Source organism: Caretta caretta, chromosome 9 (assembly GCF_965140235.1).
Source record: "Caretta caretta isolate rCarCar2 chromosome 9, rCarCar1.hap1, whole genome shotgun sequence".
NCBI classification, from domain to species: Eukaryota; Metazoa; Chordata; order Testudines; family Cheloniidae; genus Caretta; species Caretta caretta.
The window spans coordinates 90,190,309-90,208,293 of record NC_134214.1 but is presented as its reverse complement, the minus strand read 5'-3'; the positions used below and the strand labels follow the sequence as shown (position 1 = coordinate 90,208,293).

At 42.5% G+C, this 17,985-nt stretch overlaps 1 protein-coding gene across 3 annotated transcripts in view; it reads right to left on the bottom strand.

The window, feature by feature from the left end:
* Window positions 1-4,676: 4,676 nt before the first annotated feature.
* KIAA1210 (KIAA1210 ortholog) overlaps window positions 4,677-17,985 on the bottom strand; it is an 89,926-nt gene continuing 76,617 nt past the window's right edge. For 2 of the 3 annotated variants that reach the window (XM_048864610.2, XM_048864608.2), the window contains exons 7-12: window positions 16,704-16,913; window positions 15,149-15,245; window positions 12,058-13,659; window positions 11,179-11,330; window positions 10,171-10,276; window positions 4,677-6,864 (exon numbers count right to left, since the gene is read on the bottom strand). In XM_048864610.2, coding sequence (XP_048720567.2) covers window positions 6,689-6,864; window positions 10,171-10,276; window positions 11,179-11,330; window positions 12,058-13,659; window positions 15,149-15,245; window positions 16,704-16,913 — 2,343 coding nt within the window. In that variant the 3' untranslated portion in view covers window positions 4,677-6,688. The remainder of the gene's footprint in view (window positions 6,865-10,170; window positions 10,277-11,178; window positions 11,331-12,057; window positions 13,660-15,148; window positions 15,246-16,703; window positions 16,914-17,985) is intronic. The other variant, XM_048864609.2, reaches the window with a different exon arrangement.

The following is a 17,985-nucleotide window of genomic DNA, read 5'->3' as shown; positions in this document are numbered from 1 at the left end:
TCCTCCTTGTTGCCACCTGCTCATTTGCATTAAAAGAGAGCTGAAATATGTCAGCCTCCAAATATTATTTTTCCCTGTGATTGCTGTAGTGCAAGGGGAAGGTGGCCTATCTGATCGTAAACAGGTGGAGAGGTGGTCCCAGAGGTAATCCCTCTATTATCATAATAAAAGCCCAGAGGGAAAGTGTGGGAATCTCTGATGTATTATGTAAAGTCCTTCATAATCTAGGTACTAAATATGAAAGTGATTGCCTCTACTCCTAGCTAACACTTAGTCAGGTGGAGCTAGTCTGCTCTTGGGCCCTATGTATAATGTATATTTTCCACAGTATGCATCCAATGAAGTGAGCTGTAGCTCACGAAAGCTTATGCTCAAATAAATTGGTTAGTCTCTAAGGTGCCACAAGTACTCCTTTTCTTTTTGTGAATACAGACTAACATGGCTGTTACTCTGAAACCTGAGGAGAGTTCTGGTTTTTTTGGCCATGCCCCGCAAAGGACGGGCACTGCTGTCCCTCACGGGGGCTCTTTGTCTTATTTCTATTGTTCTAGTTTTTACTGCTTTTTGGAGGCCTCCACCCCTTGATTTTCCCCACAGGCTACCTTTTGGTCTCTCCTAGTCCTCCCACTAAATGGGAGCTGATCTCTGGGAGCAGTGAAGGGTTTTGCTTGATGGCTGTTGTATATATCCTTGTTGCTGTGGACTGGCTTTAGCTGGACCTTTTATTTAGAACCTTTTTTTTTGAATTTTTTTACTGAATCATGTTTAGATGCCTCGGTATAGGCATGCACTGATTTGTAATCTAATCAATTTATTGTACGATCTGCTTTCTTTTAAGCATGAGACTGTCATCATAGGCAAGAGAGATTTGAAGGAATGTACTTAAAGGTTATCATCAGTATCAGTAGAAAAGCAATAACTCCATGGTAAGAGATGAATGAGGAGATTCTTAAAGGAACTTCTTAATGGGGAATAAGTTACTGTGATGAAGAAGGGCCATGGGAGTCTTGCAAAGGTTCATCAAACCTCAAAGGAAGAGCTGTATAATTCCTTCTATCCATCATATATTTTGTTTTTAGAAGTAACAATATACTGCCTTAAACATATCCAGTTTTGATTTTTTTGCAAAAAGAAAAGGAGTACTTGTGGCACCTTCGAGACTAACCAATTTATTAGTCTCTAAGGTGCCACAAGTACTCCTTTTCTTTTTGCGAATACAGACTAACACTGCTGCTACTCTGAAACCATTGATTTTTTTTTTGTTTCTAGCCAATAAAGTTGGCTCTGGAAATATTTCAATTCTTCCTCATCACTTCTAGTTTCACCCTATTTCCAAATTCCCATTCACAGGAGGAATGCATGAGTCTCCAGTTCTCTGAATCTGAGGCTGCTCTAAGGAAATCCCTGAACCAGTTCAAGAGAGCTCCTCAGTGAGGAAGTTTTAAATAGGACATTTGGGGATGTTTGACCTACTGGAGATTGTGAGCCCATAGATCACTTATAGCAACATGTTAAATGATTTCTCTCAAGTTACATATGAATTAAATGCTTCTGTGCTCTATGGCAATAGGATGTACATCCAGAACCATGGTACTATGCAGCTTTTCAGCTTCACACAGCACGCTGTGCCCTTCCAGTCATTGAATGACTGCCTTGAACAAGCATACCATGTAAATTGGCAGGGCCCACAGTTCTCTGATGTCCTGAGAAGAGATGAAGCACGTCTATCCCTCCGAACTCCTCAGTCACCTAAATGAAAAGACACTGAATTGTTGCTGATATCTTGCTGCCCTAGGAAACTGCCTATATGGTAGAGCTTTTAAATGGATTAGCAACCATATTTTCCACTTACTAGCACTGTCAGAATTTGGAGACAAATCAATATGCCTTTAGGCCTTGTTTCTGCTGCCACCATTGTTTAGGGGATCTGAGAGTTTTCACAAATGGTGCATAGATCTAGGACCAGTATAACTAACTAAAACTGACATTGAATAAAACTTTATTTGGTTTTTATTTTTCTTTCCTATAACTGCTCAAGCTCACATTTATTTTTGCCACTTTCTAGAGATTCACTTTGGTATATTTTAGGTAGAACTGGCCAGACATTTAAAACTTCTTGCTTCTCTTTAATTGGAAAAAGAACCTTTCAAAATTATTCTCTTCCCCGCCCCCACAGATATGCCAAACTGTTCAAATATTTTATTTTTCAAAAAAGTGACTTTTCCCAATTTTTTCCAAAACATTTGTTAAAAATATTTTTCAAAATTGTCCTTGAAATGGTAACCATGTCTAGAACATCTGAGATAATTTTTTCAATAAAAGTATTGGGGAAAACATAGATCCATTTCAAACCCTGTGGAACAAAACTCTGAAACTTTGTAATGCTTCAAAAAACTAACTTTTTGATAAGCTCTAATTTCAGGGTGTTTGCATTTTGGAGAGTGAGAAAAGGATTGTATCCATCACCAGGAGAACCTAAAGAGCAGGGGCGGGCAAATTTTTTGGCCTGAGGGCCACATTGGGTTCTGAAATTGTATGGAGGGCCGGTTAGGGGAGGCTGTGCCTCCCCAAACAGCCAGGCATGGCCCTGCCCCATCCAACCCACCCTGTTCCCTGATGGCCCCCCTGGGACCCCTGTCCCACCCAATCTAACCCCCCCTCCTTCCTGACTGCCCACCTGCCCTATCCAACCACCCCTTCTCCCTGACTGCCCCCAGATCCCTTGCCCCTAACTGCCCCCCACCTCATTCAACCCCCTCTCTCCTTCCTGACTGCTCCCCCGGAACCCCTGCCCCTGCCCCATCCCCATCCAACCCTTCCTCTCCTTCCTGATTGCCTCCCTGGGACTCCTGCCCCCATTCAACCCCCCTGTTCCCTGTCCTCTGACTGCCCCAACCCCTATCTATGCCCCTGACCATCCCCCAAACTCCCCTGCTCTCTATCCAACCCACTGCTCCCTGCCCCCTTACCGTGCTGCATGAAGCACTAGTGGCTGGCAGCGCAGCTGCACCAGGACAGGCAGCCACACTGCCCCACAGAGCACCGGCTCAGGCTCAGCTCTGCAGCCCCACTGTCCAGAGCATTGCACTGAGCAGTGGCATGGAACGCAGGGGAGGGGCCGGGGGCAAGCCTCCCGGGCCAGGAGCTCAGGGACTGGGCAGGACGGTCCTGCGGGCCAGATGTGGCCCGGAGTTTGCCCACCTCTGTAAAGAGGGTCTGAAAGGAAACTCCATTTGCTTTGCTTTGCTATGCCCAGGAGTATGAAGGTTCATAAGGGATCATCAAGTCTCACTATGAATAAATCTACTCTAGAGATAATAGACATTAAGTTAACACAGACTGCCCAAGGTACATTTATTCCACTCAGATTGCCTTGTTCAGCTGATACCACATTATCAGCTGTGTGCAAAGCTTAGTGCATAGGAACTTTCGTGTAAATGTGAAGGGACACCTTTAGGCTAACTATGGTCTAGTTCAACCAAGGCCATGGGGACTCTTGACCCTGGGAAGATAGGCAGCAGGGCCAAATTCACAAAACGGTGGTGGAGCAGGGAACACAGCATAGCCAATCTACCCCTGGATTCTGCAAACACCTGTGCTCAACTTTAAGCATGCACATAGGCCCACTGGAGTCAGTGAGACTATGCACATACGCATACGTTTGCACTGATCTGCTGATATACGCTAAACTGAGAGAAAACATTCATGCACTTTGCTACTGAACCACCTCCCCTCCAAAAGCAGCAGTCAACTATGCCATACAGTGGAGATTTGCTTATTTTCTATTTAATGTGAGAGAAGAAGCAAAACAATTGCTGAAGGTTGGAGCTAAGGAGGATGGTATGTTTAGTATTCCCATCTTTACTCAGCGATACATGCAAGATAGGTGCCAATGATGCTGCAAAGTTATATATTAGATAAACATTCTATAGCATTTCTATCCCCTGGCTTGACAGCCAAAGGTACCTGCTCCCTGGCTGTACCCCAAAGTGCATCATGCAGTATAACCAGCTGGATGTTTAAATGGACTGTTATTAGGAACTGTTAATTGAGGCTGGTAGGCCTAACATAAGGCCCATACACTTTGATTTTGTTAGGGCAGCCTATTGCTCAGTTTCTATAAACAAACATACTATAGAACTTTACAGAATCCTGCTCATGGAGAGTCAGTAAAATATATATAATAAGGATTTCTAGAATAGCTTCCTGTCCAGGCAGCAGCAGTTCTGCTGCAAGGAGTAGGGAACGTCTTCTCTGGTCACCAAATTCTTCTGATCAACTAATTTAAAAAAACAAAACAATAATTACTGATATTCCAGTTCATCAAGAGCTTAAGCTCCATTCCTGTCATCAGTGCTACTGTGCCAGCCCCTTGGTCCTGCTGACTTCAAGGTCCACATAGCAAGGCACAACCCAGAGCTTTATTTCAGAATCACTGAAAGAACCCCATACCCCAAAAGAGACTGCACCAGTTGTCCAATGACTTCAAAGAAGACTAAAGACAGTCCCTCACCTCTGTGATGCTCAGTCCAAAGCCCTGTAGGTAGAGTTTCCCCCAACCTGGAATCTATACAGTATATCAACCCACCCAGCACAAACAGTTCCTCTTAAAGGTCTATTTCCCTAATGCCAGTCCCTCCCCTCCACAAATCACAACGCATCCAAACCCTGAAAAATTCAATCATGACAATAGCATTTAATAGTAAACCAAATATGGGAATAGAATACAAAAGGGGGACCTCCAAAGGTGAGGATTACAAAAACGTATATACATACCATACAGAAAATGCGAGACACAATATCAAGAACAAAAGCAACAAGGGAATAGATAAATGCTGTTATTTGCAGTAGTTTAGGTGTGTGGTTGCAATCCAGACTGGCAAAGAACAGGAGAGAAATAGCAGTATATAGGAAAGTGCATATTTTAAACAGAGGGTCCGTAAACCATGTTTGTGATGTCACCTGTAGAAAACCATAGTAGATAATGTTTAAATTTGTTTTTACATAATACTTTTAAACTTTAGACAAATACAAGTGCTCCGGTACCTTGCAGGAGGAGATAAAGGTCTTAAAACAGACACTAAGTAGAAGGAAAACAGGCCTGTATTAGCGAACTGACTGTGAAACCTTTACTCTTTCCGATAAGCAGTGACTCATCAGAGCAGACCCATTAATTTAAGTGGGACTATTTGTGCGAGTAAGCTGTTCAGCCACATGAATAAGAGTTGCACAATCTTCATGAGCAGTGGCTACAGATTTCAGAAGTAGGGAAGCATTTAAATTCAGGCCAGAGCCAACAAGAGGGAGTCCAGATAAGGGGTTACTCCAAGGTCAAACGTTGTTTCACATTAAAGATGCTACCCAACTTGTTTGTGAAAGACACTCTCTCAGACAAGTCATACTTCAATGTTTTCATTTGCTGTACACAGAAAATGTTTAGCAAATGTGCAATGTACAGGCAGGAGCGGTTTGGTTGTCATGACACTGATGTCACTAAGTCATTTTACAAAGTTTATTTTTAAAGGATCTGATTCTGCTCCCATAAAAGTCAGTGACAAGACTCCTACAGACTTCAGTGGCAGCAGAATTGGACTCTAAAAGAGCAGCTGTTTGCCAGCTGTGTGTCTTTAGATAGATGGTCAGCTTCAGCTTCCAGTTATATACTGATGGGTAAGGGTGGATGTTGAGTGCATCTTTTTTTCCCCCTCTAAACTGTAAAGGAAATAGTCTAAAAACCATAGTGCCGTGGATATGGACAGTGGGATGCTGTTTGTGGCAAACAGGCATCCTTCTTCACAGAAAACAAGAGTGGGTCAAACCTTCCCCACCTCTGCCTTTAGCAGGGACATTTCACAAAAGAGGCTTAGGAAGAGAAATTGCTCTATGCTAGAAATTTATAAAGATTTCAACTTAGATATAAGGACCAAATTCAGCATCTCCAAACTACGTTAAGGTCAGTGGAGTTATTCCAGATTTACAGAGGTAACTGACGAGAATCTAGTCCTTAGAAGGTATTGATTTTTTAAAATACATTACAATAGAACACAAAGGCAGTACAGTTCTGGGCCTGACCAGTAGGTGGTATAATACAAGGCATAAGGCCCAAGGCAGAGTGACTCTAGCCACCTAAGAAGTAAGAATCCCCTAAATCTGCATTGCTGCTTGTGTCTTATTTCATTTAAGAAACAGATACGTTAAAAATCAGAAGCACAGTCAGACCTGCCCTAGAGACATAAATGCTACTACATCAGCGACAGCCAGTCTGGATGCTCCAGTGCAGAGTTCTAAAACCATTTTGTGACACCAAACAAATTCAATGCTCAAAGTGAAATCATGCAGAATACTGTATTGTGTGCAGGGTACTTTAACCTCCCCTTTTAGAAAGGAAATGCTTCAAAGGCATGAAGCGCCTCCTCTTAGAGCACCATGGTCTTTTAGTCAAACGTGTAATCAGTATGAATCCGTCAATTGGAATTTCATAGTATTTTGTCGTGGAAAATGCTCAGTTTCCTAATGCTGGCGGTTACTGCAGGTCAACCCATCAATGGCATTTCTTCTTCACACATTCACAGCTACAGTCTGTGATGAACGTTCTAAGGCTTTTATCTCAAATGGTCTTAGCGAAGAAGTTACTATATGGAGTTAATACAGTTATTGGCAACACAGAGGAGGACACTCTTGTCATTTGCTATTGAACAATCTGAGGCATTTCACTCCAAGCTTTGGCTTTTTTCTTGGCCAGGGACAGCCAGGGTGGTTCAACAGAGCTGCACGGTGTCATTGGCAGATTACAGGATTGTCTCGTTTCCTTTTCAGCGGTGGGGACCACAGACGACTCCTGAGCCATAGGTCCAAGTGTAACTGCTGAGAACAATGCCAGTCAGTCATCAGAACACAGGAGAGTTAGACAGAACTTATGCTAACTTTTTTTCCTGCTCTTTAAAGTGAGATCATCTAGAGGCGAAACAAAACCAAAAGTGACACAATTTCACAAAGCAACAGAGATAAAAGGAGGAATTGCCAGACTAGATCTGACCAGTGGTCCAGAGACCAGTACCCAGTCTGTAACAATGGCCAGTTCCAGCTGCTTCAGGCGAAGGTTTCAGAAACTCTGAAATAGGCACTTATGGGGATAGCCTTTCTCCCAACTCCCAAAATTTAGGGGAGGGCTTAAGCCCTGACGCATGAGTAAATTTTTCCAAAATTCCTGAGGGATTATCATTTTGTTGTTCATATAAATATCCAATTGCTTTCTGGATCCTGCTAAAAACTCTTGGCCACAATTATAGCTTGTGGCAGGGAATTCCACAGGCTAATTTTGCATTGTGTAACGCACAAGTGGCTCTAGGAATCAGCCATATGATCATGTGCTGCATGGGAAGAATCACTCCAAGTTTACCTTGGACTAGCAGAGAACGATATGCATCTTCAACACTGAATGGCCTAGAGATTTACCTTCCAGTCTTTACTGCCAACAAAAATACTTCTACTATAAAAATGCTATTCGGAAAAAAATATGCATGAAACCCATACTACATCTTCTCGGACATGTTAGCCAGAGGGGATGGAAGTTGCTAGGATAATGTGACTAGATATTCTTTTCAAATATAGTTTTTGAAATCTGCAGCCTATCACAAGCCTGGTGACATCGGCAGATGCTAAGGAATGTTGATACTGTTGCTGGTAAGGCTCTGAGCTACTATTTAAAAGACGCCTACTTTATCGATCTTATAGAAAATATCGAAGACTGATGTCTTCTGACAGGTTGCATGAGACAGGACAGAATGCAGCCTTACACATAAGCAACTAAAATATCTTGAGGGACAGTTCACAAGCCATTTGACACTCTCCTTTCACTCCAGACTATTTCATTTGGAAATATAAATCAGGGCCTGAAAAAGCCAAACTTTTTCTTATGTTTAGTAAGTATCTACAAGTCTTTGCATGGCATACAGGAAGCGGGGGGCAAGGCAGCCGTGCTTCAACACAAACATGAATGGAAGCTATTTATGGGCACAAGTAAAGTTAAGCACAAGGGGCCTTGATCCTGCTGATGTTGAGACCAATAAAAAAGAGCCCATTCACCCTGATAACACCTGTAGGCAAAGCCTGTCCCTGGGATCAGCTCAGTAGGACATTGGGCCTCAGCCGGAGTAGCCCTGCAGGGGGCAGACTATAGTGGAAGGGACAGAGCTCCCCTAATAAGCACCAGGTCAAGCTCCAGATGTAGGATAACTTTTTCCAACAGTGCTTACATAATGTAGGGACGTAGGCCCAGATTTTTAAAAGTATTCAGGCACTGCTGCACTCAGCAGTGACACACCTAACTGATTTAGGAGCCTACATCTCATTTTTCAAAAGGGAACTAGGCACTTAGGAGCCAAAATCCCATTGATAGTTAATAAGATTTAGGTTCCAGCAGGCTTAAATACCTTTTTTAAATCTGGGCCTCAAGTCTCAAAGGGAGTTAGGCTCCCAAGTGCCTAAGTCACTTTTGAAAAAGGGACTTGGACACTTATGAAGATTATACCCATATTCCTCTGTACTGATTGAAAGTCAGTCTCAAGTGCCTTGGACAGTCTCAAGAGCATAGGATTAAAAAAGGGCGGTGGAGTGTAGACAGAGAACGGGCACATCTGAGGAGACGGGCTTAAGGACAAGCCTTATCATGCTAATTGGGAGTCTAAATAAGCAATCCCCTTTTAGGTCTGACATTTGCTATGAGCAGTTGCCAATGCAGGATCTGGTTTCTCAGAACTCTGTCCTAATCATCCCATTTTACCTTGTGCTATACATGCACCAAGCCACACCTGCTGACTTGTATGGGATGCATATCATACACGCAAGTGTAGAAAGAAAACTTTTGCAACAGCCATTTACAAGACAAAAAGTGTGTCCAAGGTTACCACTAGCTCTGGAAATTATATACACTCCTTGCCCCTCAGCCAAGTCAAATTATTGGCTCCTTTAATAGGAGTAAAGCAAGGGGAGTCTAAGTTTTGAAAGTCTTCCTGTTTTGTTGGTCATGTGGGGACAATGCTGGCAGCAGGGCCTGGTGTTTTTCTGAACTGTTGGGTAATGGTGATTTTCTTGAGAACATCAACATAAGTCAGAGATATTCAGAATTTTCAAGAGGTGAAAGAATTGAGTGACCATAGTGCTACCACTGTGGGGAAAAGACATTGTACACCAGGATGATCCCTGGAGCAAGACAATGCAAAGAAAGGTTTAGTACTGCTGCAACTTTCATGGGTGGCATGAATTTCAGCCAAAGTGAAAATCCAGGTGACTCCAGCAGAGGCATGGGAGTAATATTCAGACCCGCCGTGACAGTACTCCAAAAGGAGACTTCTCAAACTTCCTAACTGCTTACAATTGTCTAGCTTTGAACCAAGTTTACCAAGTCTGGAAATGAAGCTGGCACAAAATGGAATCCTTAAAGGAAAAAAATGGATCATAGCTGAATGACACACTGTTGAGCTGCAGCTAACGCAGCACTGCTCTCTCACTGTGATTCCTCAGCCAGTCATCCATTGCTATGTCAGCGACCCAGGATGGGGAGGAAGGCGAGAAAGTCTATTCACTTACTTACAGGAAAGCTTTGACATTAATACATTTCATTCAGTAAAATATACTCTTAGCTGCAAGTCTGATTAGTGTTATCTGCACACAGTTCCAGCTCAACTCTGATTTTAGGCATAGCCCTGAACAAGGGCTGGGGCATAAGTTGGATCAGTCTGCTCAGAAAGCACCATGAGGCACACACCTCTCTGAGCCACGGTTACTCCCTGCGGGTTGTAATTTACTATTGACCTCTAGTCACAGTGACTCACTACATCACCAACCACCCCTTCCACACCCTGGTTCAGGAACTTTGGCAAGTGGGCTGAGGATGGAACTTTTATCTTTTAACCACCCACCCACCTGCTCTGGGGATGGAGTAAGCAGGGGTGTAGCATTCTCAACATGTCTGGACACAGTCTAGTGGGTGAAAAAGCTGAGCATCCACCCTCTGAAGATTAAAGGTTTCTCAGGCTGGGCAGCCAAAAATGGACACACCCAAGAAGTCACTAGTGAAAATCTTGGCCATTACTGTGAGTGAGTGAGTGAGTGAGTGAGTGAGTCAGACAGACACACACACACTTAAAATATACACACACACACACACACCTGCTGCAGCAGACATAGTGATCTTCATTTGGGATTTCTTCTCCTGAGCACACAGGCTGGGAGTTACGTTCTTCCCCAATAAATTCTCACTCGCACAGGTCACTCGCTTTAAGGGAAAAAACAAAGAATGCAAATAAGGAAACCAGCAAGTGTAAATAATTACACACAGGAAGCAGCTCCCCTTTAAGATTCAATCAGAGGTGCACTTTGAGAATTCACTAGAAGAGAAATAGAAAAAGGGCGCAGGTGCTATGGGGAATATACCAAGGCAGGCCAGGTGGTTCTCTCTTTACACGGCTTTTCAATGGCATGTTTAACAATCATTACTTGTGATATCGTATCCACTTACCATTAAATCTGTAATACATTTATGATCACAATGATCACTGAAACAACAATACTGCTTTGTCCTTCCTTGGCATTATCTATCCAAGGATCACCAAGTCCTTTAAAATATTACTGAATTCAACTTCGCAACAGCCCTGCAAAGAGGACAATTATCCCCATTTTACAGATTAAGAAAATGAGACACAGGTCAAATGACTTGCCCAATGTCACACAGGAAATCTGTGGATGAACCACAAACCTTTTGCCTCCAAGTCCACTGCCAGAACCACTGTTCTCAATGGCAGAGCAGGGGCTGCGGAAAACTGCCATAACTTAGAGCAGCTTTTTATGGCAGCTTTAAATTGTCCTGGGCATTGGGCAGACCTCTGGCATGGTTCAGAATATAAGAGGCACAAAAATGACTAGTGTAGGAAAGGCGTATTGCTGAGTCTGACCCCAAAATTCCAAGTACCTGAGCTGCAGATATGGCCAAATACACATCTATTCATTTGCATCAGCAATTGTCTGTGGGCACATTAGAAATTGGTTTTGAAAATTTGGTTATACGCATTACTAAAAACCTGCTGTCCAAGAACATCAAATTTAGTATTGTGTAGAGGCATCTGGTCAGACTGTCAGTATTCACAATGGTTCTAGTCTACCAGCCACTCAGTACCGTACCTCCTCTTGATCCATTTTGGTCAAAGTTTTGTCCTCCCTTTTATGTCCTTTGGCAAGAGGATGACCCTGGAAACCTTTCTGCTTTAGTTTTGCCATGGACACCCAAGCTGGTTCAGAGGTAACAGTTTCCAAATGCGGACTAGGGACTTTTTCTATAAAAGAAGAATTTTGGAAGTAAAGAAGGGATTTAGGGCAAGTCTGTCAAAACCTGAATAGTTTTGTGTTATAAATCCTCCAGTGAATACACTTTGAAAAGGGTGTAGATTACATTAATTTCCCTGCTGATTTTGTCTTTGTTCCTTTGCAAGGATGTTTGTCCTTTTTATCTACTGGAGTCTTTAAAGTCAATCAGGACAGGATACAGCCCTCAAAGCAACATCCTGACAGTACAGGCTAAATGCAGAATGACTACCATTGTTCTGTTATGTAATCCAGTTAGAGACACGTTGCCTTTTCGTTTCTCAAATTTTTTAGGGGGGGAAAAAAAAATCACAACTAGTGTGATACCTGGTTTCTTTCTAAATTGCATTGGCCTGACAATTAGCTGCAAAACAAATTCTACAAATTCCACAAAATCTGGACAAAAACACCTCCATGTGAAAGAAATGGCCCATTTTATATTTCTGATGCTCTGTTACTATTCTAGCTTGAACATATTGTATGGTGGAACTTAAGAATTTTCTTGAATAGCCTAAACCCAAGATACAAGTCCAAAACGACATCAGCTGAGTTACAACAGGGCTGAATAGGATCCTGTATTTCAGGGTCAAGGCTATTAAAGAAATTTTTTACCCTTTTTGTGTCCCTGGTTTGCCTTTATTGAGAATAATGGCTGTGCAAGGCCATTACAGTCTTTGGATACAAGTACAGCGTAAATACCTGAAACTTTGTTAGAGTGTTGCTTCTTTGAGACTTCTTCAGATTTTGTTTTGGGGGCATTTTTCTCTTCCACGACAGCTGATTTTTTAGCTAAAGCTTTTTGGTGGCCTGGAAGGCTGTGAGGTGGCCTCCCAGTGCCTAGTGATTTTTGATCCTCCTTGACAGAACCAGAAGAGGGGGTGTGAACAGCTAATGGAATCTGCTTTGGAGATTCACTGTGGTACTTTAGCAAAGAGGATGTTCTTCTCAGTCTGATCCCAAATGGGTTTTCAGCATTCTGTGTTTCATGCTCAGCCCCCTCCATGGAAGAATTCAAACTGGGCTTGTTGCTCTCATTATCCCTCTCAAAACCTTCACGCTTATTTTTTGTAGACTCTTGCCTGGTAGTATCCAAGTGAGCTGTTCCTTCAAACAACTCTGGTCTTATGGGAGAGGATGGGGAGCTTCTAGCACAGGAATCTTCCTTGGAATTTGAACCCCCAGAAAGAGATCTTTGCCAGGCAGGAGCAATAGTAAATCTAACTGGTTTTGTAGCAGCAGATTTCAGTGGAGTCTTTACATTTTCCTCTGGGGATTTGCTCTCTTTCCTTGTTTTCTCTTGAGAAGTTACACCACCTAACTGGTTCTGCTTAGAACCACTAAGAGGGATACAACTCTTGAAGCCAGCCAAACTGGAGGCGGCAAGGCATCCGATAGAATGTTTTTCCAAGTTGTTGGATGCATCTGTCTCCTGATTGCTTTGGCTAGCCTTTGAAACAGGACCATGCATTATTTCTGGTTTAAAATGTAGCTCCTTGTTCACTTTACTCTGAGGCAGCATGCAATCTATATCTGACACAGAAACAACTGAGTCTTTTTGTAGGGATGTTTTTGAATCTACATGGTCTTTGGATGGCTGAAGTTCTGTAACTTTGCACATTTCTTTATCATCTTTTGCTGCTGGGGTATTTTCCAGCACCGAAACAGCCATCCACTCCACTTCAGAGGAAGTCTCCAAAGTGGCTAAAAGAACCTGTGACAGACACAGTGCAGGATCTGAATCAGGCCAGATTAAGTTGTTCTCATTGGTATAAGGCTGATCTTCCACTTTTTCTACAAGTGCCACACCACTGTCTCTAGGCTCTTTGTCACTTTGGTCTACAGGTTGTTTTAAGGATACCTTTGTGGCATCTGCCAAACTATTTATGTCCTCCTTTTCCATGGAAATGCCATACAAGTCAGATGCTAATGTGTCCTGAAATACAACTGCTTCTGGTTCAGTCTGTAGAGATTCAGAAAGTTCAATTACTTCATATGTATTTTGCAGAAGTAGTTTGAATTCACCAATAGATTCATCAGAGCAGTAAGGTACCAATACTTCCTCTGCCTTGTTCTGCTCCTCAGACTTTGCTAGAGAAGACTGCACGTTTGGAAAGGACAGTGTTACTTTAGATTGATGATCTGTTTCTATAGGGCATGCATCCTCTTCTAGCAAAGTACAAACTACATCTGCAGGAGATACAGAATTCCAAGGGTCACTCGTGGAATTGTCAGTCTTTGTTATCCTCTGTGTCTCCTGAGCACCATTTCCTTTTCCATTATTCTCCTCCCAGACCAATGAACCTGTGTTGAACAAAAGAAAAACACATTTATGCTTGATGGTTACAATGAAGACTCCTGCACTCCTCAAACCCCCTTCAATTGTAATTCATAGTAGGTACTGTGGTCATTTGCTAATAGTTTCCCAATATCTGGATACCATTTACTAGATGCCCCAGGCTGACAAACATACTTAAAAATGGGGGATGGACCGGCTGGCTCAGGAGACTGGTAATGAAATACATTATATTCCCAGTGGAAGCCAGCCAAGTAATAGTAATAGCTGAAAGCGGCTGTTGCCAGGTGCCTGCTCAGCAGCTGGTGTATCAAATGCATTGTTGCTTTCCGTTCAGATCCTAGTGTGACAGTATCCACATCAGTAAAATCACCATAACTATTGGCACTATTACTGGTAGTCTCAGGGATGCAACATCTGGAAGAGCAGCGTAGGGAAGCTCACCCAGCTGATATCTGCACTGTTCCTGTTCTTTGGCTTTGGAACCTCGATCTCTAGAACTGCCCCCTTTCACAAAAGCTGAATTCACGGATTACATCAAATACACCAGAAATAGTGGCAAAGAGATGCCCAACTACATACCACGCAGAACTGTGAGATTTTAAGAACCCTCAATCCCTGTTCACTTCAATATGGCTTGCAGACGCTAAGTACGTCTTAGGCAACACTTAGCATCCTGCAGGATCAAGCCTTGAGTTTGGTTTAACAAAACACTGACAATGTTACAATCAACCAATGCATTTAAAACGCACTGATCAAAATCAGGGATTATAAAAATGGGCTGTTTGGGAGAAATGTCAGTGGATTTTACTACTGCAGTGAGCAGCGTTTCCCAGACTTGGGACGCCACTTGTTCAGGGCTGCGGGAAGCGGCGCGGGCCGAGGGACATACTGGCTGCCGCTTCCCGCAGCCCCCATTAGCCAGGCACAGCGAACCGCAGCCAGTGGGAGCTGCAATTGGCAGAACCTGTGGATACGACAGGTAAACAAACCGGCCAGGCCCTCCAGGGGCTTTCCCTGAGCAAGCTAAAATTTTCCCAGACTAAAGTTTGGGAAACACTGGCAGAGAGGATCAATTATCAGCCAAAAAATAAAGGAAAATTGGACCTGCTTGTACATAAGCTATTTAAAGTCACACTACACTGTCTCACAAGATGGTTTGTTCCAAAAGGTATAATGCTCAGGCAGTATTTACAGATGTAGGATAAAATTTTCAGTAGTGCCTAGGTTACTTAGAAGCATAATTAATGAGATTTAGGCTCCCGTGAGATATAGGCGCTTTTGGAAAATGTTACGCCCAGTGTGATGTCTTCAGACAGCCTTCCACAGAGTTCATCATTTTTTTCCCTCACTTTCAAGCACAGTCTGACGGCTCTCAGGCAGAGGGGATGGAGTTGGGGATTTTTTTAAAAAAGTAAACGCTGCCTAGTTTTAAAAGTTTTAAAACAGAATTCTGTTAACAGACTTAACAATTTAGCCTTCAGAATTATGCCTTACCTGCCCGATTTTCATACTGGTCAGCATCAAGGAATTTTGTTGTACTTTTCTTTTCTGCAGTTACAGGAAGACTCTGCTCCTTTTCCAATTGTTCCAGCTAGTGGGATTCAAAAAGACACTTGGGTTGGTTCAAAGTAAAGACTTTTGCACAAAACTTAACTGTATGTAACTTCATTTTGAAAAATATAAACATACACAAGAAAAAAAATCCCTGTATTGTAACTTCAACAATACAATGAATGAATGTTGCTACTCCAATGAATTACACAGCAAGACATCAAAGCTTTAAAACTACAAATACAGTACTTCAGTTTTTGGTAAGACAGATATATTTTGAGAGAGGGCGTTTTCAAGATATCACAAAGTTACATGGGTGTACAGAACAGAACAAGTCAGAGATGTCATTATCAGTTCATAGTGGTAGCCATGAACAGCAAAAAGAATGAGGAGTATTTGTGGCATCTTAGAGACTAAAATTTATTTGAGCATAAGCTTTCGCGGACTAAAACCCACTTCATCGGATGCATGCAGTGGAAAATACAGCAGGAAGATACACACATTCACACCATGAAAAAAATGGGTGTTGGCATACCCACTATAATGAGAGTGATCAGTTAAGGTGAGCTATTATCAGCAGGAGAAGAAAACCTTTTGTAGTGGTAATCAGGATGGCCCATTTCTAACAGTTGACAAGAGGGTGTGAGTAACATTAAGGGGGAAAAAAAGTGGCATCTTTGTGTAATGACCCATCCACTCCCAGTCTTTATTCAAGCCTAATGTAATGGTGTCCAGTTTGCAAATTAATTCCAGTTCAGCAGTTTCTCGTTGGAGTCCGTTTTTGAAGGTTTTTTGGTTGTACTATTGTCACTTTTAGGTCTGTGATCGAGTGACCAGGGAGACTGAAGTGTTCTCCAACTAGTTTTTGAATGTTGTAATTCTTGACGTCTGATTTGTGTCCATTTATTCTTTTGCGTAGAGACTGTCCGGTTTGGCCATTGTACATGGCAGAGGGGCATTTTGGTTTTGGGGTTCCCCCCTTTCTTTTCCTTCCAGTGGGAAAAGGGAGATGGGATAGAGAAATGGGGGAGGGAGGGGACCAGAAAGAGAGAAATTTTCATTTCAATTGGAATGACAGCAACAAAACAAATTAACTGTGAATCATTTCAGTGAAAAATTCCAAACCAAACAAAATTTTAGTTTCATTCAAAAATTTCCTTGGAAAAGAATTCCCATTTTTGGACTAGCTCTGAGACAGCTACAGAGTTCTCTATTCTATTGATTATTCCCATGTCAAATTCTACTTCCACAGTTTAATTCTCACTGTAACAAAATTCTCCCCTTCCTGGGCATTCAGTCAGAGTTTTAAGGCCAAAATAGGAGTAGGTGTCTGTTCCAGTCTCTATTAAAGCCAACGGGAAGATTCCCATTGGCTTTAATCACTTATCCTCCTGTATAACACATTCATGAACCCCAGAGCAGGGGAAGAACAGCAAAGGCTGTGCACGCTTGCACCCGTCTCCCTTTGCTTTGCACTCATCCTCCAGAAAAGACTTACAGGGGTTTGCTGGTTCTTACTGGTAAAAACTCTCTGTTTTCGCGGGTTTATTGCTATCCTGTGCCTAGCTGCCGAGGTATCTAGGCAGCCCATGGGACTGGCCGGGGTGTCGAAGTCAACGGGAAGCAAGCTGCTGACTTGTGTTGCTGGAATCACAAGCGCCACAGAGGACAAAGGGCTGACAGGTCTAGAGGAAGCATCAGAGGGTCCCTACAAAACACAAACACATTGCTATTAATTTTGCTCAGATTTTCTGTGCATCTGATCCTGGTTCCCATTGCCTGTCTCACCACATTGGTTTAGAAGCAAATATACTCAAAATTAGATCTATAAAAATATTAACAGCTGAATTTTTGTGTGTGCATAAAACAGACACGCTTCCAGGATGTGTCCATTTTTATATCTGCTTCTACTTGCAATTAACATTTACACTCAGTTTTGTCTGATCAATGGCATTGTACACACAAGTGAGACAGCTTTCAGAGTGGTAGCCGTGTTAATCTGTATCAGCTAAAACCCACTTCATCGGATGCATGCAGTGGAAAATACAGTAGGAAGATATACACACACACACACAGAGAGAGAACATGAAAAAATGGGTGTTGCCATACCAACTATAACGAGACTAATCAATTAAGGTGGGCTATTATCAGCAGGAGAAAAAAAAATTTATAGTGATAATCAGGATGGCCCATTTCCGACAGTTGACAAGAAGGTGTGAGTAACAGTATGGGGAAAATTAGCATGGGGAAATAGTTTTTACTTTGTGTAATGACCCATCCACTCCCAGTCTTTATTCAAGCCTAATTTAATGGTGTCCAGTTTGCAAATTAATTCCAATTCTGCAGTTTCTCGTTGGAGTCTGTTTTTGAAGTTTTTTTGCTGGAGAAACAAGTGAGAGACACAGTGTCACATTCCTCTCCCAATTCCTATTTGAATGAGCAGTTAGCAATATCTTCTTGTACCAGCAGGAGACACTGCTGCCATTTTTATAACAAGGTCGTCTTGCTTTTCCTCATGACAGCAAGCAGATACGCTGCAGCAGTGTGATTGCTGAAGGTCACAAAAGAAGGACCACCCTCTGTTCCCCACCAACTCTAAGAAAGTTACTATCGATTAATTTGTTCTTTCACTCTTCCCTCTCCCTCAAATCGCAACAGAAGTCACATGTCCCTTTCCGTCTAGCAGTCCTGTACTATTTTTGAGATAAATACACTACGCACAAGACAACCCCACAACACTGCTATCCTTGGGAATCAAATATTTGTCATCTTAGCAAGAA